Raw genomic sequence first — 23,585 nt, 5'->3', positions numbered from 1 at the left:
GATTATAGAATATAAGATTGATCAGTAGTTAGAGGGGATAATTATGTATTAGGTATTTAAGTAAGTAGGGTTGAAAAGCAAGGGCTCCAGGCTGAGGCCTGTAAGATTTTTAGCTTAGCCATATTAGCCCATATAGTTAAGACATGCTTGACATAAGTAATTACCAAAGACTGACCTATGCCACAAGATTATGGGGGAAAAAGATATACCAATGGATGATATTGCAAAAAATTAACAAAGTAAATTTTTACTTTCAAAATACCCAGTAGCCACACTTTTCTTATAGTGCACCCTGTGGTTAGGGCATCTGTGTGCATAAATGCTAATGAGGTATAGTCAAATGCCATTATAAAAAGAGGGTGCCCAGATTAGGAAAACTGAGCTCTCTGTGGGAAACTCCTACAGGAACCATCCCTCTACTGATGACCAATCCATGAGACCCATCAGACCCAAACACTTAAGGTGACCAGATGCCCTGATTTTATAGGGACAGTCCTGATATTTGAGGCTTTGCCTTATGTATGTGCCTATTCCCTCCCCCGCACCTTCCATCCCAATTTTTTCACCCTTGCTCGTTGGTCATCCTACTAACACTATCTAGGAGGATGTGAGTATAACTATATTTGTAATTTGTATATTTGTAACTTGTAGGTCTGTATGGAGTTTCCATATGTTTCGGTAATCACTTTAATTGTAACTTTAATGAAACTTGTAAAATGGACTAAACCTTGAACTTGTGAAATGTATGTGTAGTCACTATCTTTGGTTTTTATGTGTTCCTAGAAACTCTAAACCTGAAGCAAGTAGCAGAAGTGACTTTCACTCTGTTAAGCTTGAAACTGTAGCCACCAGAGCTGAACCTGTACCGGTGATGTAATACCACATTACAAAATTCACTTAAAATAAAATAAAAGGCTACAGATGTCATACACATGTGAGCTAAGATAAACACTGAGTACTATATCTGAAGTCCAGTTGCTCTGGTTTGGCTCAGTGAGTTTCTCTGTGGATCAAAACATCCAAACTTGGATGTTAATTTGGTTTTGTGGCTCCAGATTTAAAAAAGCATACATTCAAAGAGCTGAGTATGTATGGATAAGTCTGGGTTTCATTCATGCAAAGTTATTAGTAGATCTCCTATTCCATGTGTGCAGTTTGGTGTTTTGAGTGTACAACTTGGCTGCTTATAAAGAGAGCATGAATTAAGTTTTTTTAAAAAATGTCAGATTATATTTGTAGCAATAATGTAGCCATTTTAATTGCTTTACAGTATCACAATCTGATTAGTGGCTCACAGTGATGCAAGTCATCCTAATGAATGGTACCCTATTTAGACTGCTGAAAACCCAACTGTAGAAGTAATTGATCATTCCTAACCTCAGTGAAAGTGAAATTATGATTTTGTTCAAATATTCCTTGCATAACCCACACCCACTCAATGTAGTGCTCTGTCCTCCTCTAGTGGTAGCTGAGCCAAACATAGAGGTGGTTTAAGAATCCCAAAACAGTAAAACTCTTTAAGAAATATCTGATCTCTTGTGTGGTTTTTGTTTTTGTTTTTTGGGATTCTTTAAATGTTAAGGTTTGTTCTGGTAAGAAAAAGGAGAGGGAGAGAATAATGGAGGAGGGAGAGTGGATTGCAGTCTGTCATAATCATAACTAGACCAAAAGAGTGGTGAGTGTTTCAAAGGATGCTAAAGTAACAAAAGAGACATACGTAAAGTGAAAGAAAGGGGTTGGAATTGGGGAAGGAAAAAAACAGGGCGGGGGTGGGAAAAGTGCTCCTACTACTTACTCATGCATGTGGGTTGACTATACAATAAGGTCCAAGGTTGGTGCAAAACAATCTTTGCAATTTGAAAACCACAATATAATGGCTTTAACTGGTGGGTTTTAAACAGAGTTGTGAAACAATTGATGTGGACTTGTAAAAGGAATAATATAGACAGAATAGTATTTAAATGACGACTGAGTCAGGTTTCAGAATAACACTTTTAGTTAACTAATAAGAAATAGGCTGTTATAGCTTAGCCTAGTTTGCATAGGCTGTTATAGCTTAGTCTAGTTTGTCTCAGGATTCTGGCTTTGTATTCGTGTGTGTGAGAGAGAATTGTGTTAACCAGCAGGAAATGTGGTACTGTGTATTGTGTTATGAGGCATTTAAAATTATAAATATAAATTTTTATAAAGAGTTCAACTCTTTATAACCCAACACCCCACTAGGAGTCTGTAAGACCGCTTTTTAAAAAATATTTTGTTTCCACAATGGTCAATTTAGTACTGATATCCTCTATCCATAACAGAATACCATGTTGTGCATCCTCAATTGTTATTAAAGTCACTAATCATGTGGATTGTGCAAGAATTCAGGGCAGGCCCTTAAACTGTGTTCCTGTCATGTTTCAATTGTTTACACTGTTTTTCTCTCCACTATGATTTTGTGGGAAATCACAGTTTGGTTTGGGAAGTCGCTAGTGGTTTTCTAGCGTACTGTCAGACCTATCTTCTCAAATTGACATCTGGTTTGATATATACAGTACTTAGTGTATAGTTTATCTCCAAAAAAAAACAAAAAACAAAAAAAAACAACTAAAGGAGAAAAACAAAACCACTGTTATAGAAACCTATTTTCCATCTCTGTAAGTTAAGAACACATAGTGACCAATATGAGTTTTATGAGAGAAAACATTTAGAAGTAAATTTAAATTATCCCTTTTTTAGTTAGCGCTGTTTTAAATGGTTTCCAGAACTATTATTAGGTTTAATATGAAACACTGGTCTTTTAAGGGAATAGAGAAAAATGTTTCATGCAGATGCCATTTTCAGAGTGATAGTCATGGCCAGTTCAATACAGCTTGTTTTGGTGTATATTCCTTAAATTATTTAGGGGCCTCTCCAGACCACTGAACAGCCAGGATCTGGGGGATACAACGCGGTTGAAGCTATGTTGGCCTCTGCCCTCCTCTTGAAGTGTGAGTTCTGTGCTGCCCATCTTAGCGTCCCTGAAATCCAATGTGGGTTGAAGGCACTTTGCCTTCCTGACTGCAGAAACTTACAACTTCAGGAATGTTTAATACGAGGTTTGAATAAGCTTTTAGTTCTAAAAATGAAATGTGACCCTAGAGAGGAATTAGTCATGTTTGTACTTTGCTTTGGAATTATAAAGGGCAATATATTTTATTATATAAATAAAGAAGTTTTATTCAAAGGTCAGGAGTTAGTTAGTGAGTACTCAGGCCAGAAAAAAATCTATCAAACACCCATGGGAGCAGGTGGCTTATCTTCATTTTGCAATTGGTTTAAATCTTGGCTCTGAACATCATGTTATAATATCATTTTCAGTCTATAGTGTCTTGCACTTGAAGCTCTCAAAGCACCTTACTAACATGAACAAATGTAAACTTCAGCCCTGTAACTTAGATAAATATTGTATCCCTGTTTTATAGAGGAGAAAACCAAGGTCCAGTGGGCAATCCTTTTATATTTGGATACCTAAAGTTAGCTATTTAACTCTAGTGACTTGACTGCTGTACCTTTGAAAATCAGGCCACCTTTTCCTACATTTAGTCCCCCAAATGCAAAAAGTTTACCATTAAATGACTTGCCCAGAGTCACAGAGGAAGTCTGTGGCAGAATGAGGAATAGATTGCAAGTTTCCTGATTCCCAGTCCTCTCTTTAACCAAAAGGCAATCCTTCCTCCCTTTGTTGGATGTTCTTCCTTTCTTTGTTAGACTAAGGAACAGAGCCCTAAGAAGGAACAATACAAATAAGGTCACCCCATGCATATTTATAGCTTTGTGCTGCTCTCTAAAATGTACTCTGTATCTGCAGTATTCTGATAACTTATCTGAGGGAGCTGCTTTACTATTCTGTCGTAAGAGCAACTTGATCTCTGCCATCAAGAAAATCATGCTTAGTTTGGCTCTCAGCTCTTTTTAAAATCTAGACTTAAAGCATTAACTTATTCCAGTTATCTTAACTTATTTACCTGGGTTTTTTCATGGTTGCATTAGAGTTTATCTGTAGGTGTTCCCTTGTATTTTTATACAGTAGATGAATGGAGCTATATAAATTAAATTTATAAAGAATCTGTATCAATTACTAGTGAAAGAAGCTATGTGAACTCATAGTGATGATAATAGATCTATGGCTGTATGTCACATAATGCCAGTCACCAAAAACTGAGCTTGCTAGAAAAACAGGAGGAACCTTCCATTCATTTTTTTTAAGACCTTCATTATCATAGATTGTGCTGAATGAATGGAAAACTTGGCCCCAGGAGTTTTCAGCCACTTCAACTCAGTGTCTAAAATTGTACCCATAATTTTGTGAAAACAAATGGGGTAGTTAAACAAATGCCTGATCTCTCATATGGTCCATGTCTCACGACACACCTTCAGTCATGTGACTTTCAAGATGCATCGTGCAGCTTGGTCAGAGGGGAGCCAACACTGAACCATGGGACAGGTGACCCAGCTCATAGGCGAGAGTGGGGACCAAAACTACAATTCCCATGAGGCAATGTGGCACAATTGGGAAATGCAGTTTAATGCTGAACTGACTTTAAACAAAACTTTTCAGGTCAGGTCAACAAACCAATGTAGGGATAGACCTTATTCCTAATGTCAAAATGGTTAATACAATTATAAATTATCATAATGTAAGGTTAAAACAAGATTGCATTTGCATTTACTGAATTTTAAAAGATACTTACAATTACTTTCATGGTGATGATGATTGGAAAATGTTAGCTCAAATTAGCATGTTTTTGGTTCCTTCATTAAATGAAATATTTTAGAGAATTAAATAAATTTCTAGGGAAATCTCTGCTTTCTGTTAACAGGTATCAGATGTTAACAGGTACAATGACAGGTATCAAAAATGTCTGAGGAGAACACCTTCTTAACCATAAAACCATATTTTTACCTACCGTGTATTTACTGTATTGATTCTGGGATATAGCCTTTATATAATTCTATTTTTCTATATTTCTTTTATACAGTGTTTTCATGATGTAAATAAGTGTATGTCTTGTACAGAATATTTGCTAGAAGTCTTTAAATTAAAATTGTAGATGTACTACAAATGGTAGTAACAAATGTATATACTAGGAGCCAGTTGGTCAAAAGCCAATGAACCGACAAGAGTGTCGTCTCAAAGACTAGTATACTTCCCCTTTTACAAGACACCAGTTTGGTATAGACATTATCTTTATCTCAAAAAAAAATTTCTCATGATATTTATGTTGTAGCAAGAGATCTGGTTGTGTGAAATAATGTAAAGTATTCTTTATTCAGGATATTTCAAAGAGGATCATAGCTGTACACTTGAGAGTATGTCTACCCTACATGGTAAATCCAGGCTTAGACTTGGGTTTAAGCCCAACCACCCCCTTCTGTCTACATTCAGTCTTTTGACTTGTGCCAGAAACTGCTTGAGACTCTGGTCTGCCAACCTGCTGAGGGGTATGGGTCTGAGCCAGAGTCCTATCATAGTGCGGGTCTAAGTTGCTCACTTTGCAGCATGGGTATAGTTGAAGCCTGGGTTGCCAGATTTGTGTCTAGAGTTCAACAACACTATCTCTGTAGGCCTATGCATCCTGACCCTTCCATCCCCAATATTCCTAGGAACCAGAAGCAACCTCCTGGTTCATATACAGCTATTGGCATTTAACCCTTCATTTGCACGTGAACTGCTCTGCTGGAAATGTAGTTAACCCTATCACGTGTTAGCTACGGAAGAACTAAAAAAAAGTCTGACACCAAGTGCACTGCTGGTTGGCCAGGGGAAAACAGACGGATTCTGGTTTTTAAAAAAATGGTGTAAGAAGGGCAAGACACTTGGTTTCAGCAAGAATGCCAGAAACTACACTGGGTACAAAAGTATCTCAGACTGGTGGCCTGGGGGGATCCACCAGACTGTTTAGTAATCTGGGGAGGAAGTCAAGCAGCTGTAGACTGACTACCACAAAGCCAGGGATGATAACCACACTTTAGGGAACTCCCTCTCTACCTACTTCTTCAAGGAATTAAATTGGGTGTTGGGAACTGTGGCAAGCGCAGAGACCGCTGTCCTGCACAATAACCTGTGGGGTGGGGATGGCACGCTTATACTGCCGGAGGAGAACCTGCAGCTGCTGGATCAAGCAGTCAAACCCTGGTACTGACGCTGGTCGCTGATGAGGCTATGCTGTCAGAGCAGCTACAGCACATCTTGGGTCCATGTTTGAAGGAAATGTTTGGGAATGGTATGTTTTGGCTGCCGTATTTTTTTTCTTGTTAACCCAGAAATCCTCCCCCCACATGTTAGTATTATGTCCAGGGCTGGCTCCAGGCATCAGCGAAGGAAGCAGGTGCCTGGGGAGGCCAATAGAAAGGGGTGGCACTCCATCCGTCATCGGGGCAGCACATCCGGGTATTCGGCAGTGGGCCCTGCAGTCCCTCTCTTCCTCTTCAGTTGCAGCTCAACCAGGCTTGTTTTTTTTTTCCCTTCACCACTTGGGGGGCAAAAAAAGCTGGAGCCGACCCTGATTATGTCCAACTAAAGTATTAGAAGCTGTGCGGTGTTGTGTGCTTCCACTGAGGGTAGAAGCAATGCCATTTCCCTAGCAGATCCTCAGCCTTCCTCCACTCCCTCACTAAGTGGGATTCATTTCAGATAGATACTGGGAAATGAGGAGGGGAAGCTAAGTAGTTAGCATGAAACTTTACTTGATGAATGCTTATTGTTAGACTAATGGGTTTGGAGCAGTAAACTTATGAACCTTTTCTCCAATTACAGCAGTTTGGAAATCAGCCATGCTGGACCATCCCCTCAGCACAACTGAAGGGCCCCAGGCAGTCTGCATTGTGAACCCAAATGGTAGCAGAGAATGAGTTCAGCATTATGAGTCCAAATAATATTTAGTCTGTGGTGCCTGGATTATAAGTCCACATGTACTTAGTCCTGGGTCTGTGCAATAATTCAGGGTACTTGTAAGGAGGCTGTAATGCGTCTCCATCCTAAATCAGCATCTTACTTATTTTGCCACTAATTTTCACCTCATCCTGGATGACGATGCGTGCAAACTCCCTCTCATGGAGTAGGAACTCATACACTTCAAGGCCAGAAGGGACCATCATGATGATCTAGTCTAATGGTTGGTTGCATTACATGGCAGGGTGTATTTAATAGGCTGCCTCTGTAGCTCATTAGCTCCCTCCATTTGTAGATGTGCTGGTCTGTCACCATACACCAAAAAAATCTCCTTAGCATACTTAGATGGTGCTCTACTGCTGGCCTGGAATAACAGCTCAAACTTCCACTCAGGTACCTCCAGGACAAGGTATGTGGCTTGTGCTACAGTGCAGTGTGGATGCTCAAGAGCAAGCTTGGTAAGAACATAGCTGGAGATGTGACTGCCACAGACCTGGGTTTACTATGTGGTTTAGACCTATCCTAAGTCAGAAAAGTGGGCCTCTATACCACATCTCTTTGCAAAGAGAGAAACCTTTGGTTTTAAGTCCACACACAGTTCTAAATATCTATCATATTATATATGCGCACTGAAACTAATTTTTTTTATATCTTCATTCTTTCACTGGAACAGGGATTGGAACCCACATGTTCCCTCTCCCAGGTGAGTACCCATGGGAGTAATGGTAAAAATCTACTGAGATACAATGGTAATGGGGGCAGTATAAGAACCTATATAGAATAGAATTTGCTAATTCTGTTCAAGTCAGAGGCCTTAAGAATTGTATAGTTTAATGAACTTGGTGCAGCCTATGCACAGTTGAACAAAGTTTTCTCTCACTCCTGAGATCATTAGACTTGAGAAATGAGAAACATGATGAGCCTTCCAACAATGTATGCTTGATTCTGCATTCCTGACTGTCCTTAGCAAACATAACACATGGTGTAGGGAAATGGAATGGTTCTGTCCTTTGCCCTTGCCATCTTAGTATCTAAGCATCTCGCACAAAAGTGGATTTACGTAGTGTTCCCTCTAATTTTTCCCACCCATGTGTGGAATGAATTTTGTTGTGCGCACCAATATGGAGGTAATGTGGAGGTGATATTGGTGCACATAACAAAATTCATGTGGCAGGGTGGGTCCGAGAGGTTCAGAGTGTGGGAGGGGGCTCAGGGCTGGGGCATAGGGTTGGGGGTGTGTGTGTGGGGGTGAGGGCTCTGGCTGGGGGTGTGGCCTCTGGGGTGGGGCTGGGGATGAGGAGTATGGGGTGTAGTGGGACCCCCCCAGGCCTACGGTGCGGAGCCCCCCAGCTCTCTCCCCCAGCTGGGCTGGGTCAGGGTTGGGGGAGGGGCCACTGTCCCCAAGCCACAGCAGGTTGGGGCTGGGAGAGGGGCGCCGCAGCAGGTCTGGGGCTTGGGGAGAGGCATGTCTCTCCTCACAGCAGCCCTGAGCACCTGTGTGGCGCTTAATAGGCAGCTGCACGGCTACGCAGCTTAGGGGGAATTTAGGAACACCCTTGTAAGGTAGGGTAGTACTATGTTCCCTGTTTACTGATGGAGAACTGAGACCAAATTAGATCATGTGACCTGCCCAAGGTCAGCCAGAAAATCTGTGGTATACTAAGATTTGAACTGAGGTGCCCTGCCTCCTAGTCCAGTGCCGTCATTACAAGACCATCCTTCCTCATGGCTATTACTCATGCTGTTTTTGTGTTCTATGCATAAATGCAGGCCTTCATTTTCTAACACCATATTTCCAGCCTTCAAAGCATTAAACTTGCTTTGAAAAGAAACTATTGCTAAATGAAATTACAAATACTTCAGGTGTTTGCCAGCTGCTACAGCCTCTAATGAAGACTAGTGCTATCTGTACATGCCACGCATTGGAGCATTTTTTGCTTCTTAGGAGACTAATATGGTATAGATTAGAGGGGATTTTGACATCCTGAGTTTCTACACCGGCTGCCAGGTGGAACTAATGGTATAATTTGGAGTGTTAATCATTGTAACAGTTGTTTGTCTGCTGTGCAGTCACTCTCCCGGCCAGCACTTGATTCATTCTCTCTCTCTCTCTCTCTCTCTCTCTCTTTTTTAAGGTATAGTGAGGTTTTTAAAGTTGGTTTAGACCCTGAAATGTCTCTTCCTAAAAACAGGAAGCAACACTTTGTTCCAAAAGCAGTACTGAAAAGTTTGAATGAATCACCCTGTTCAAACACCTAGCAGTGATTATTTTTAATTAGTTCCATATTCCCAGCAGACATGTATTTGTTCCAACCACTCATCTTTGCTCACAGCATTATATTGGACAGGGGCCAGCTGAGGTATTGAGTCAAAAATCTTGTTTAATCCCAAGTATGCACTTTGTCACATACTGATATCTTAGGCCATGCCATGTTTTTAAACCAGAACTTTCTGGTATTTTAATATGACTATATATAAACAACTGAAAATACTAATTTTTTTATTAAAGGTCACCTGAAAACAAAAATTTGCCCTATTTTGTTGGCGTAAGAGGGGTTTTTTTTTAATAAAACTCTTTCTCTGCTTGTTCTTAACATTAAAAATTCAGGTCTTGGCTATCCTGGAAGATGCTTCCTGGATTGTAGAGGAGATAGTTGGATTATGAAATCAAAAGTGCCAGGGAAGTGATTAATGGAAGGGGAAGCAGATTTTATTGACTGTTTAAAATTCTTTGGAACAGATCTTCAACTGGTGTAAATCAGCATAGCTCTATTGTTTTTAGTGCAGATACATTAGTTTACCACCAGTGAGGATCTGGCCCTTTGGGTTTTTGTTACACCTCTTTATCTACAACTTTTGAGAACATTTTCTTTGTTAATTTCAATATGGCCTTCAAAGGAGAGCTGAGAACTTCAGATACACATTAGAGCCATCCAAGAAGTACTGATGGTCAAATTAAAAAAGGCTGGAGTTTCATGTCAGCTCAGACAAATGTCAAAAATATCAGGTACTTAACTGTGGATTAGAAACTGCATGGGAAGCACCAGAAGAATAGGCTCTCACAGGATTTCTAGTTCCTCTTCATTTCATCCAGGCTGAAAATAATTATATTTTTTTCCACGTTGTTTTGATCCTGCCTCTGCAGTATCTATTTAGGGTTGGGACACATGAAATGGCAATAAAAACAAACTCTGCCTTATAAAAGTGAACTAAGTCTTGTTGGAAGTTTTGCAGTGAATTTTGGGCAACACTTTTTGTTCATATCTTATTTCTTCCAGACGTTCCTAGGTCATTCAGCTAACTACTTTCTTAGGGGCCAGCCCCACAACTTTTAATCAATGAGTATTCCACACTGACATCAGTAGTTCTGTTAATTTTTGTGGGACTATTCACAAAAATAGGGGTTTGCAGGGTCAGGCTCATGGTGTGTATTTCATTCAGATATTCCTCATCTTTGTCCTTTCCCCTTCTTTTTCCTCACCACCAACTCCCTTCAGAGGTTGTAATTCTCCCATTTACTCCATCTCTGCATGTCATCTGCACTGAGACACTATCACTCTGTTCCTTGTGCCCCTCCCCTTTATCTTTATCCTATTCCTGAAGCCCTGTTCACTTCTCTCCAGCCCCTAACTCCCAAGAATGCGCAAGGATTCAGAAAATATGTAAGCACATGAACAGTGTTAGATATGTGCTGAATTCTATCAATATTCAGCAAAGCACTTATGTACATGTTTAAATGCAAATACATGCTTAAGTACTTTGCTAAATCAGGGACCATATATGCATGTAAGTACTTATACACCTATTTCAGCCATGTACTATAAGTGCTTAATTATTTTTGAATTTTCTATAGCACCCATTATTGTAATAAAGTGTTTTAAGTACCTAACATTTTCACCCATGTCTGAAACTTGGGCTCCCTATCTCAAAAGTACTCGTGTGTATTTGCTATCTGCATTTTACAGGCTAGTTATCATGTGTAGTTGTTGTCCAGCTAATGAGAACGCAGAATCCCTGACAGTCAATACAGTCTTCCCTTGGCAAATATCAGGAATGAGTATTTAATGATTTTTTTAAAAAATCATTTTGTATGAATTCTTTTAAAAAAATCTGAGAAACATACATACAGTGTATAAAGTAAAATAGATTAGAGTTGAAAGCAGCCTAATAGTTAGTATTTTGAATATTGTATTTTATTTTAAAATGCTGCATAATCCCCATTCTCTTTTGATGTAGTTAGATTTTTGTTATACAGTTTTATTTTGTTGTTGTTGTGTGTTCTGTTGTGGCTGTGGTTTTAAATACCATTCAGGAATAAAATGTTTGCTGGAGAATTGAAATTGTTCTTGCAAAAGCCTATTTTGTAATAAATTCTAGAAATAGTGTTTCATAGGAAAAAGAGGATGCTATATTAGTTACACAGCAGCTATGTTTTGGTGACAAGAATTCTTGGTGACAAGAATTATAGAATGGCTGGAGTAACTAATGATACCTCGTTCAATGACCTTTTATCCTTGTTTCATTTCATGTTGATTTATCTTATAATGATAACAATTCCAACTAAGAATTTTATAGCCACAGAAAGGGAGCCTGATTTATAGTGAATAAAATGTTTTCCATTCCAAGGATTTAAAACTCACCTGCAACAAAAATATTAAATCCAGATCACGCTCTTTTTTTCTTTTGCTTTTTTTAAAGCTTTACATAATTACCCATATATGCACCCTTTTGGAATTGCAATGTGTTATATAGCATGTTGAGTAAAGCCAGAGGAAAACTTTAGCAAAGTAGAGACCATGTCAAGAGATCCTCCATTGGCTGACATTCACAAGGAAACTGGACAAGGAGCCCATTTTTCATTTTCATCCATGGGTCAAATGTCCCAGTCAGTAACTGCATTCAGCATTTTAAAGTTGAGGTCAGCATCTTGGCCTATGGGCAGTCAATAATTACATTTCACTTGTACTGACTGCAGTTTCGGTTGTATCAAGTTGCCACACAGTAGGATTTTTCCTAACCTTGTCTTTTATACTTTATACCCCTGTAATTTTAAAGCAAGTTGTGTAGCATAAGATGTCATGGAAGCTCTAAGAAGTAATATGAGATAAAGCTTAAGAAATGGTGTCGTACAATAGAAATCACAAGAACACCTGGCTTTTAATTTGGTGAAGGTTGAAATCATCAGAGGCTAAAACTGAAGCTTTAGCAACTTTGTCTTTTCACTCATCAATTAATTTCATTCTCGTAAAGGTTCTCTTTTGTGTTAATTCAGTTCCTCTTACCAGGTTTTCATTCATCAATGTTTTTGATTATTTGAGGTAAATTGATTTTTTTAAAAAAATAAATAAATAAATTAAACCAAACACCAACTTTCATTTCAGATAACAGATATGAATTTACCCTGAAATCCTGTGGTCAGTGACAATAGCAAATTTCATAGGCATGTTGCAGTAATCAATTTAACATTGGTATGGCCCATATCATTTTATTTTGTTTTCAAAACATACCTTCAGAAATGTGGAACTCTAAATATATTTTTTTTTCTTTTTTGTCCTACAAACAATGAGGCAATAGTAGCCTTGATTTGCTTGATAAACTCCTTTCTAGCATGAACCTAGTATCCTTTTGAGAGTTATCCCTGAAATTTGTGACTCTCAAACTGTGGTCCTCATGGTTTAATAAAAAGAAAAGGAGTACTTGTGGCACCTTAGAGACTAACAAATTTATTTGAGCATAAGCTTTCGTGAGCTACAGCTCACTTCATTGGATGCATTCAGTGGAAAATACAGTGGGGAGATTTATATATATAGAGAACATGAAACAATGGGTGTTACCATACACACTGTAAGGAGAGTGATCACGTAAGGTGAGCTATTACCAGCAGGAGAGCTGGAGGGGAGGGGGGAAACCTTTTGTAGTGATAATCAAGGTGGGCCATTTCCAGCAGTTGACAAGAACGTCTGAGGAAGAGTGGGTGGGTGGGGGGGGGGGAGAATAAACATGGGGAAATAGTTTTATTTTGTGTAATGACCCATCCACTTCCAGTCTCTATTCAAGCCTGTTAATTGTATCCAGTTTGCAAATTAATTCCAATTCAGCAGTCTCTCGTTGGAGTCTGTTTTTGAAGTTTTTTTGTTGAAGAATTGCAACTGTTAGGTCTGTAATCGAGTGACCAAAGAGATTGAAGTGTTCTCCAACCTACAAGATCTCTATCAAGGATTCTTACAACTACAATACCCATCTGCTGAAGTGAAGAAACAGATTGACAGAGCCAGAAGAGTACCCAGAAGTCACCTACTACAGGACAGGCCCAACAAAGAAAATAACAGAACGCCACTAGCCATCACCTTCAGCCCCCAACTAAAACCTCTCCAACGCATCATCAAGGATCTACAATGTATCCTGAAGGATGACCCATCACTCTCACAGATCTTGGGAGACAGGCCAGTCCTTGCTTACAGACAGCCCCCCAACCTGAAGCAAATACTCACCAGCCACCACACACCACACACCACACAACAGAACCACTAACCCAGGAACCTATCCTTGCAACAAAGCCCGTTGCCAACTGTGTCCACATATCTATTCAGGGGACACCATCATAGGGCCTAATCACATCAGCCACACTATCAGAGGCTTGTTCACCTGCACATCCACCAATGTGATATATGCCATCATGTGTTAGCAATGCCCCTCTGCCATGTACATTGGTCAAACTGGACAGTCTCTACATAAAAGAATAAATGGACACAAATCAGATGACAAGAATTATAACATTCAAAAACCAGTTGGAGAACACTTCAGTCTCTTTGGTCACTCAATTACAGACCTAAAAGTTGCAATTCTTCAACAAAAAAACTTCAAAACAGAACCTCTCCTTACAGTGTGTATGGTAACACCCATTGTTTCATGTTCTCTATGTATATAAATCTCCCCACTGTATTTTCCACTGAATGCATCTGATGAAGTGAGCTGTAGCTCATGAAAGCTTATACTCAAATAAATTTCTTAGTCTCTAAGGTGCCACAAGTCCTCCTTTTCTTTTTGCGAATACAGACGAACACGGCTGCTACTCTGAAACCTGTCATGGTTTAATAAGTGATTCAGTATTTTAATTGGCAGGTTTCTGTAAGTTCATTTTCTTTTTTCATATAGATGTTTGTTGTGACACTTTTTTATCCCTTCTGTAAACTTCCTGGGTGGTATTACATATCTTTTACACTGAATAGCCACATATTAGTCTTGTCTAAATAAACTTCCATGACAGGGGTCTCCTTGAGTCTCTCTTCTGGCCATCCTCATCCTCCGGCTTTGGCTCAAACTGTAACTTTTAGAGACACAGCTTCAAATTTTCCTCAGTAGCTTCATGACCTTTCTGAAGTATCCATACATTCTCTGTGGTGATTTGCATTTCCCTCATTTCCCTCATATTTGCTTTTCAGTAGCATCTCTCAGGGAGGCTCTTGATCAGGTATCTAGACATCAGCCACTCACATTGGTTTTCCTTGTCTGTGTGCTATTTTCAGAGTACAGTTTTGCAACCAGATCATTAACCTCTCTGTATGGGGTTACGCAATGTGTGGGATTTCTCATTATTGTTTGTGTCTAATTTTATAGATGATGCACTACCTGACACAGATGCTTTTGATTTTTTTCAGTCTTTCAAATGCTTCTGTTGTAGTTAGAGCACTATAAATTTCATATAACAGCTATTCTGTGCGGTTTTTGGTAACACAAAGGCATATGGAAATGGTTTTGGGATACATTTAGTTAGTCACAGTAGACTTTTTTTTCCAATTTTTTTTTTTACAAAGTTGTCTTTGTCCTCTTAAATTCTTTGCTTTTAACTCAAATCTGGTTGGTCTTCCCTGCATAATTATTATTGTAAGTATTTACACTTTCCTTCTCAGTGCCATCATATCCTTGATATAGGTAAGAAGATCTCTCACATTGAGTATGAAGGCATAGAAAGAAGAAATGCTGTTGGATATCGCAGAATTAAATTTAGAGACAATTGTGTGCTTGATTTTGGTATATTGGTACCATGTGATTTCTCTGTCCTATATAGCTTCACTGCTCCAAACTCTTAAGTTCTGAATCCTGTAATAAATGCAGTCATATTCAGTCTCAAAAGCACTACAACCATACGTGGCCATGAATGTGGCTCTTCTATAGTCTACACATATTTTCTAGTCTCTCAGAGCGTAGTGAGCACTGATTGTGGGAATGTTCCATTGGTCTTAATGGGTTAAGTGTGGAGAGAGGATGGGCTGCTTCTTCAAGAAGTGATGAAGGGCTGCGGGTGGAGGAGGGGGAAGAACACAAAAAGAGTAGCAAGAAGGTACAGACTATCTGCATTGTGAAACTTGAGGTTGTCTTGTGGTAATTTTTGTTATCTATTATTAATATTTGATGATGCAAAATCAGAATGTTGCGCTATGAATGTTTGTTTCCTATAGAACTTTAGTCAGTGATCAACTTTGCCAAGCTTAACATGCAATTCAACAACATTGGTTTTAAAATCATCCAGGTCCTAGCTAACAGCGCAGGACTCTTGACACCCAGACCTAGATTCTACTCCTTTCTCTTCCACTGTATCTAACATTGGGCAAATCACTTAACTGCTCTGTTTTCCCCATACGTAATACAGGGATAATAGCTACCTATTTCACACGATTGTTGTGAGATTTGCTTAATGTCTGTGGTGCGCTCTGAGATGCAAGTGCTATAGAAATGCAAACTATTCTTGTCAAGGTTCCTCCCCCACTCTGAACTCTAGGGTACAGATGTGGGGACCTGCATGAAAAACCTCCTAAGCTTATCTTTACCAGCTTAGGTCAAAACTTCCCCAAGGTACAAAATATTACCCCCGTTATCCTTGGAATGGCCGCTACCACCACCAAACTAATACTGGTTACTGGGGAAGAGCTGTTTGGACGCGTCCTTCCCCCCAAAATACTTCCCAAAACCTTGCACCCCACTTCCTGGACAAGGTTTGGTAAAAAGCCTCACCAATTTGTCTAGGTGACTACAGACCCAGACCCTTGGATCTTAAGAACAATGAACAATCCTCCCAACACTTGCACCCCCCCTTTCCTGGGAAATGTTGGATAAAAAGCCTCACCAATTTGCATAGGTGACCACAAACCCAAACCCTTGGATCTGAGAACAATGAAAAAGCATTCAGTGTTTTACAAGAAGACTTTTAATAAAAAATAGAAGTAAATAGAAATAAAGAAATCCCCCCTGTAAAATCAGGATGGTATATATCTTACAGGGTAATTAGATTCAAAAACATAGAGAACCCCTCTAGGCAAAACCTTAAGTTACAAAAAAGATACACAGACAGAAATAGTTATTCTATTCAGCACAATTCTTTTCTCAGCCATTTAAAGAAATCATAATCTAACACATACCTAGCTAGATTACTTACTAAAAGTTCTAAGACTCCATTCCTGTTCTGTCCCCGGCCAAGACGACTACAGACAGACACAGACCCTTTGTTTCTCTCCCTCCTCCCAGCTTTTGAAAGTATCTTGTCTCCTCATTGGTCATTTTGGTCAGGTGCTAGTGAGGTTACCTTTAGCTTCTTAACCCTTTACAGGTGAGAGGAGCTTTCCCCTGGCCAGGAGGGATTTCAAAGGGGTTTACCCTTCCCTTTATATTTATGACACGCCCCCCAAATCTCAGCTAGGGTGAAACACTGGCTGGGATTTCTTCCTGGAGCTCTAGGAAAACAGAGTTAATAAGACACATGCATCTCTAAATATACTACCAAGTACATAAAGACTAACAATATTTTCCACATCTCAAGGACGATTTTAACCAGTTGATTCTGGGAAACTTTCACGGGAGAGTGCATCAGCCACTTTGTTAGAAGTTCCTGAGATGTGTTGGATGTCGAAATCAAAATCTTGGAGAGCTAAACTCCACCGAAGAAGTTTTTTGTTAGTTTCTTTGACGGTGTGAAGCCACTTTAGTGCAGCATGGTCGGTTTGCAGGTGGAAACGCCGTCCCCAAACATATGGGCGTAGCTTTTCCAGAGCGTAGACAATGGCATAACATTCTTTTTCAGTGACTGACCAGTTGCTTTCCCTCTCAGACAGTTTTTTGCTGAGAAACACTACAGGGTGGAATTCTTGATCAGGTCCTTTCTGCATTAAAACTGCTCCCACACCACGCTCGGATGCATCTGTGGTTACTAGGAACGGTTTGTCAAAGTCTGGGGCCCTTAGTACAGGGTCAGACATGAGTGTCGCTTTAAGCTTGTTAAAGGTCTTCTGACACTTTCCGGTCCACTGAACAGCATTTGGCTGTTTCTTTTTGGTTAGGTCTGTCAGTGGGGCAGCGATTTGGCTGTAGTGCGGTACAAATCGTCTGTAATAACCGGCCAAGCCTAAGAAGGATTGAACCTGTTTCTTTGACTTTGGGACAGGCCACTTTTGGATAGCATCCACTTTGGCCTGTAGGGGGCTGATAGTTCCTTGACCCACCTGGTGTCCAAGGTAAGTCACTCTGTTTAGGCCTATTTGACACTTCTTAGCCTTAACAGTTAGTCCTGCCTCCCTTATGCGCTCAAGGACTTTTTGTAGATGTTCCAGGTGGTCTGCCCAGGAATCCGAAAATATGGCCACATCGTCAAGGTAGGCGACTGCATATTCTCCTAATCCCGCTAGGAGCCCATCTACAAGTCTTTGGAAAGTGGCGGGTGCATTTCGCAGCCCGAAAGGGAGTACATTAAATTCATACAGCCCGAGATGTGTGATGAAGGCTGACCTTTCCTTGGCAGATTCATCTAGCGGTACCTGCCAGTACCCCTTGGTTAAGTCCAAGGTAGAGATGAACTGGGCCCTTCCCAGTTTCTCTAATAGTTCATCTGTGCGTGGCATGGGATAGTTGTCTGGGCGAGTTACAGCATTTAGCTTACGGTAGTCCACGCAAAAACGTATTTCCCCATCTGGTTTGGGAACTAGAACCACTGGAGATGCCCATGCACTTTCAGAGGGGCGGATTACACCCATCTGTAACATATCCTGGATCTCCCGTTCTATAGCAGTTTTAGCTTGAGGAGACACCCGGTAAGGTTGGACCCTAATTGGGTGAGCATTACCTGTGTCAATGGAGTGGTATGCCCGTTCAGTCAGTCCTGGGGTGGCTGAGAACGTTGGCGCGTAGCTAGTGCACAGCTCCTGGATCTGCTGTCGCTGCATACGCCCAAGGGTCATGGAGAGGTTCACCTCTTCCACCCCACCAGCACATTTCCCTTCGTAGTAGACACCTTCAGGCCACTCAGCGTCGTCTCCTCCCTGGGCTGTAAACTGACAAACCTTTAATTCTCTGGAATAAAAGGGCTTTAGAGAATTAATATGATACACCTTAGGCTTTCGGTTGGAGGTGGGGAATGCTATGAGATAATTAACAGCTCCCAGGCGCTCCTGGACCACGAATGGCCCTTCCCACGATGCTTCCATTTTATGGGCCTGGAGCGCCTTTAAGACCATGACCTGGTCTCCTACTTTGAAGGAACGCTCTCTGGCATGTTTATCATACCAGGCTTTTTGCTCTTTTTGAGCATCCTGTAAGTTTTCTCTAGCAAGGGCTAAAGAGGTTCGGAGGGTGTTTTGTAGGTTGGTTACAAAGTCCAGAATGTTAGTTCCTGGAGAAGGTGTAAATCCCTCCCATTGCTGCTTCACCAACTGCAATGGCCCCTTAACCTCACGGCCATATACAAGTTCAAATGGGGAAAACCCTAAACTGGGATGTGGTACAGCTCTGTAGGCAAAGAGCAACTGCTGCAATACTAGGTCCCAATCATTGGAGTGCTCATTTACGAATTTACGTATCATGGCCCCCAAAGTTCCATTAAACTTCTCCACCATGCCATTTGTTTGATGATGGTAAGGAGTGGCAACCAAGTGATTTACCCCATGAGCTTCCCAAAGGTTTTTCATAGTTCCTGCCAGGAAATTAGTCCCTGCATCTGTGAGGATGTCGGAGGGCCAACCTACCCTGGCAAAAATGTCTGCTAGTGCCTGGCACACACTTTTAGCCCTGGTGTTGCTTAGAGCTACTGCTTCCGGCCATCGGGTGGCAAAATCCATGAAAGTCAGTATGTACTGCTTTCCTCTGGGTGTCTTTTTCGGAAAAGGACCCAGAATATCCACAGCTACTCGCTGAAATGGAACTTCAATGATGGGGAGTGGCTGGAGAGGAGCTTTGACCTGGTCTTGGGGTTTTCCCACTCTTTGGCACACCTCACAAGACTGGACATAGGTAGAAACATCCTTGCCCATTCCCTCCCAGTGGAATGACCCCCCCAAACGGTCTTTGGTCCTGTTCACCCCAGCATGGCCACTAGGGTGATCATGGGCTAAGCTCAAGAGCTTGGCCCGGTATTTAGTTGGAACTACCAACTGTCTCTGAGGATGCCAGTCTTCCTGGTGTCCCCCAGAAAGAGTTTCCTTGTATAAAAGTCCTCTTTCTACAACAAACCTGGATCGATTAGAAGAGCTGAGAGGCGGTGGGTTGCTCCGTGCCGCCGTCCAAGCTCTCTGGAGGCTTTCATCTGCTTCCTGTTCGGTCTGGAACTGTTCCCTTGATGCTGGAGACATCAGTTCCTCATGGGATTGTGGACCTAGGCTTGGTCCCTCTGGAAGCGATATAGGGGATGGAGCTGTTTCTGTTGACTGTGAACCGCTCTCCGCTGGTGCACTATGTTGGGATTCAGGCTCCGGCTGAGCCTCTTGTGTAGGGTTATCGGCTGCTGCCAGTTCAGGTTCGGTGGGGCCCTCTGGTGTTGAGGTTGCAAGTACTGGATTCAGTGCTGACACGGGGTCTGGTGTTGGTTGTTTGGCTGGTTCCGGTTCTGGGACTGGTTCCGTCTGGGTCTCTGGGACTGGATCCACTACTGCTGTTGCAGACATTGGCCTGGGGTCCAGGTCCATCACCTCTGACTGGGTCCTGATAGAAGTTTCCGGAACAGAGCTAGGCCTCACGGCTTGTTTAGCCTGGTTGCGGGTGACCATTCCCACCCTCTTGGCCTGCTTCACATGATTGGCCAAGTCTTCTCCCAACAGCATGGGGATGGGATAATCATCATAGACTGCAAAAGTCCACATTCCTGACCAGCCCTTGTACTGGACAGGCAACTTGGCTGTAGGCAAATTGAAAGAGTTGGACTTGAAGGGTTGAATCGTCACTTGGATCTCTGGGTTGATTAAATTGGGGTCCACTAAGGAAGCATGGATAGCTGACACTTGTGCTCCGGTGTCCCTCCACGCGGTGACCTTCTTCCCACCCACACTCACAGTTTCCCTCCGCTCCAAGGGTATCTGGGAGGTATCTGGGCCTGTGGACCTCTGGTGTGATTCCGGTGCAATGAACTGTAATCTGTTGGGGTTCTTGGGGCAGTTGGCCTTTACATGCCCCAGCTCGTTACACTTAAAACATCGTCCAGCTGACGGGTCACTGGGGCGAGGAGGGTTGCTGGAGAACGGGGTGGTGGGACGATAAGGGGTCTGGAGGGTTCTTTGGGAGGTAGGTGGGGCTTTGGGCGGCCCCCGGTAATAGGGTGTGGTCTGGGGTGGTCCCTTCTGGTCTCCGCTCCAACTGCGACCAGTTTTCTTCTTCTCTGCCACCTCCACCCATCTGGCTCCAATCTCTCCTGCCTCAATTACAGTTTTGGGTTTCCCATCTAGGATGTATCTTTCTATTTCCTCAGGAACACCCTCTAAGAATTGTTCCAATTGCATTAGGAAGGGCAAATTTACTGGAGATTCAACACTTGCTCCTGATATCCAGGCATCCCAATGTTTTACAATGTGGTAGGCATGTCGGGTAAATGACATGTCTGGTTTCCACCTTAGGGCTCTGAACCTCCGACGAGACTGCTCGGGTGTTATCCCCATTCTGACTCTCGCCTTGGATTTAAACAGTTCATACTTGTTCATGTGTTCTTTAGGCATTTCAGCTGCCACCTCAGCTAAGGGTCCACTGAGCTGCGGCCTCAGCTCTACCATGTATTGGTCAGTAGAGATGTTGTACCCAAGGCAGGCCCTTTCGAAGTTTTCTAAGAAGGCCTCAGTATCATCACCTGCCTTGTAGGTGGGGAACTTTCTGGGATGGGAAGTGGTACCTGGAGAAGGATTGCTAGGGTTTGTTGGTATATTCTGCTGGGCCTTTATCCTCTCCATCTCCTCCACATGCTTCCTCTCTTTTTCCTTCTCCTCCTCCTTCAGCCGCATGAGTTCTATCTGTCTTTCATGTTCCCTTTGTTTTTCCTCAGCCTGAAATTTGGCTAATTCCAGCTGTAGTCGAGCTGAGGATTTGGCCATTCTAACCTCTCTGTTTTTAACTAACTTTACACCCGAGGTTTAGAAATAAACAAACAAAACTTGGCTGTAAAATTTTGCTGTGCTGGAATAGAATACCTATTCTCTGATAGTGATTGTCAGCCTACAGAAAAAGACAATTCCCTTGTCTCTGCTCTGGGCCCAAATTAAAGCAAAAAACCTCCAACTACTTGGAAACCTGCTTACCCAGCCCAAAGAAGAAAAAAAATTTATTTTCAAACCTGTGCTCCTTGTAAAACAAAAAAAAATCAAAATCCTAAAAAAAACCCTGCCACTTTTGTCTCCAGGCAAATGGGTAGAGCACACACCCCCTATTTACTTTTAGGAAGAAAAGAAAAAAAAAAAACCTCTGGGTTGGAAGACTGTGAATTTCCCTGCAGGAGTTAAGTACCCTGCCTCCAGGCAAAGAAAACCTGCAATTCACAAGATAATCCCCTTTTGTCTCTGCTTGGCCACAAAGCAGAGAGAAACCAAGCTGCTTTCAGTTTCAAAGCTGCCTTCTGGACTTCCTAAAAATTCCTTTTTAAAATCTGTATTTCTAGTTCAAAAAATCTCAACTGGATCTCAAAATGATTTCAGGTTAATCCCACCGCTGCACCACCATGTCAAGGTTCCTCCCCCACTCTGAACTCTAGGGTACAGATGTGGGGACCTGCATGAAAAACCTCCTAAGCTTATCTTTACCAGCTTAGGTCAAAACTTCCCCAAGGTACAAAATATTACCCCCGTTATCCTTGGAATGGCCGCTACCACCACCAAACTAATACTGGTTACTGGGGAAGAGCTGTTTGGACGCGTCCTTCCCCCCAAAATACTTCCCAAAACCTTGCACCCCACTTCCTGGACAAGGTTTGGTAAAAAGCCTCACCAATTTGTCTAGGTGACTACAGACCCAGACCCTTGGATCTTAAGAACAATGAACAATCCTCCCAACACTTGCACCCCCCCTTTCCTGGGAAATGTTGGATAAAAAGCCTCACCAATTTGCATAGGTGACCACAAACCCAAACCCTTGGATCTGAGAACAATGAAAAAGCATTCAGTGTTTTACAAGAAGACTTTTAATAAAAAATAGAAGTAAATAGAAATAAAGAAATCCCCCCTGTAAAATCAGGATGGTATATATCTTACAGGGTAATTAGATTCAAAAACATAGAGAACCCCTCTAGGCAAAACCTTAAGTTACAAAAAAGATACACAGACAGAAATAGTTATTCTATTCAGCACAATTCTTTTCTCAGCCATTTAAAGAAATCATAATCTAACACATACCTAGCTAGATTACTTACTAAAAGTTCTAAGACTCCATTCCTGTTCTGTCCCCGGCCAAGACGACTACAGACAGACACAGACCCTTTGTTTCTCTCCCTCCTCCCAGCTTTTGAAAGTATCTTGTCTCCTCATTGGTCATTTTGGTCAGGTGCTAGCGAGGTTACCTTTAGCTTCTTAACCCTTTACAGGTGAGAGGAGCTTTCCCCTGGCCAGGAGGGATTTCAAAGGGGTTTACCCTTCCCTTTATATTTATGACAATTCTACTGGCAAGAAACTGTGTGCTATAGTTCGTTCTCTCTTTCTTTAAATATAAAGACTTGTATTTCATCTGTTGCCTTTATCAAACTTAGTTACACTGTTCTCATACTTAATATAATTGAAATAATGCTTGGCTGCCTGGAATGATCACAAAGAGAGGATTTCACACCTGATCAAGTCAGTTGGAATGTTGCCATTAATTTCAGTGGCTCCAGGATTTAAGGTGACCAGATGGCAAGTGTGAAAAATCAGGATGGGGAGGGAGGGTAAATAGGTGCGTATATAAGACAAAACCCCCAATATCGGGACTGTCCCTATAAAATCAGGACATCTGGTCACCCTACTGGGATTTCACCCTGGGTTTTAGGACCATTGCCTTGTTTGAGCAGTTGACGCTATCCTGGAGATGGCTGCACATGCTGAGCTAACCAGAGATGAGGAAAAACAGTGCCCAGAGAGGACACCGTGGGTTAGGAAGTTTCTTCCTAAAGGACATTTTAAGGACACATGCTCCCTAGACAGATTGAGTAAAAGAACACAGAGACTGAGTTAAAGAAGGAATCCCAATGCCCAAAAGAGGACAAAAGAGACAGTTCACTTGCCTGAGGATCATCTTTTCAAGAGAAAAGGTAACTTGCTATCTACTTCCAGAGAGGCAATGTGGTCTAGTGAATGGATCATGGGATTGGAAATCAGGAACTATTCCTGATCCTATTTTGTGGGTTTGGAACTGACTTGCTATGTGGCTTAGGGAAGCTACTTCATCTCCCTCTATCTATTTCCCCTTC

General features: G+C 41.7%; 1 protein-coding gene across 1 annotated transcript in view; it reads left to right on the top strand.

Moving 5' to 3' along the window:
- The window catches only part of INSC (INSC spindle orientation adaptor protein), a 219,093-nt gene that overhangs the window by 69,887 nt on the left and 125,621 nt on the right, over positions 1-23,585 (top strand). The window contains exon 3 of the mRNA XM_084632660.1: positions 7,590-7,619. Coding sequence (XP_084488786.1) covers positions 7,590-7,619 — 30 coding nt within the window. The remainder of the gene's footprint in view (positions 1-7,589; positions 7,620-23,585) is intronic.

This window comes from Lepidochelys olivacea (genome assembly GCF_965140295.1).
Source record: "Lepidochelys olivacea isolate rLepOli2 genome assembly, chromosome: 6".
NCBI lineage: Eukaryota > Metazoa > Chordata > Testudines > Cheloniidae > Lepidochelys > Lepidochelys olivacea.
The sequence above is the reverse complement of the archived record's forward strand: the minus strand, read 5'-3'. Positions and strand labels throughout refer to the sequence as shown.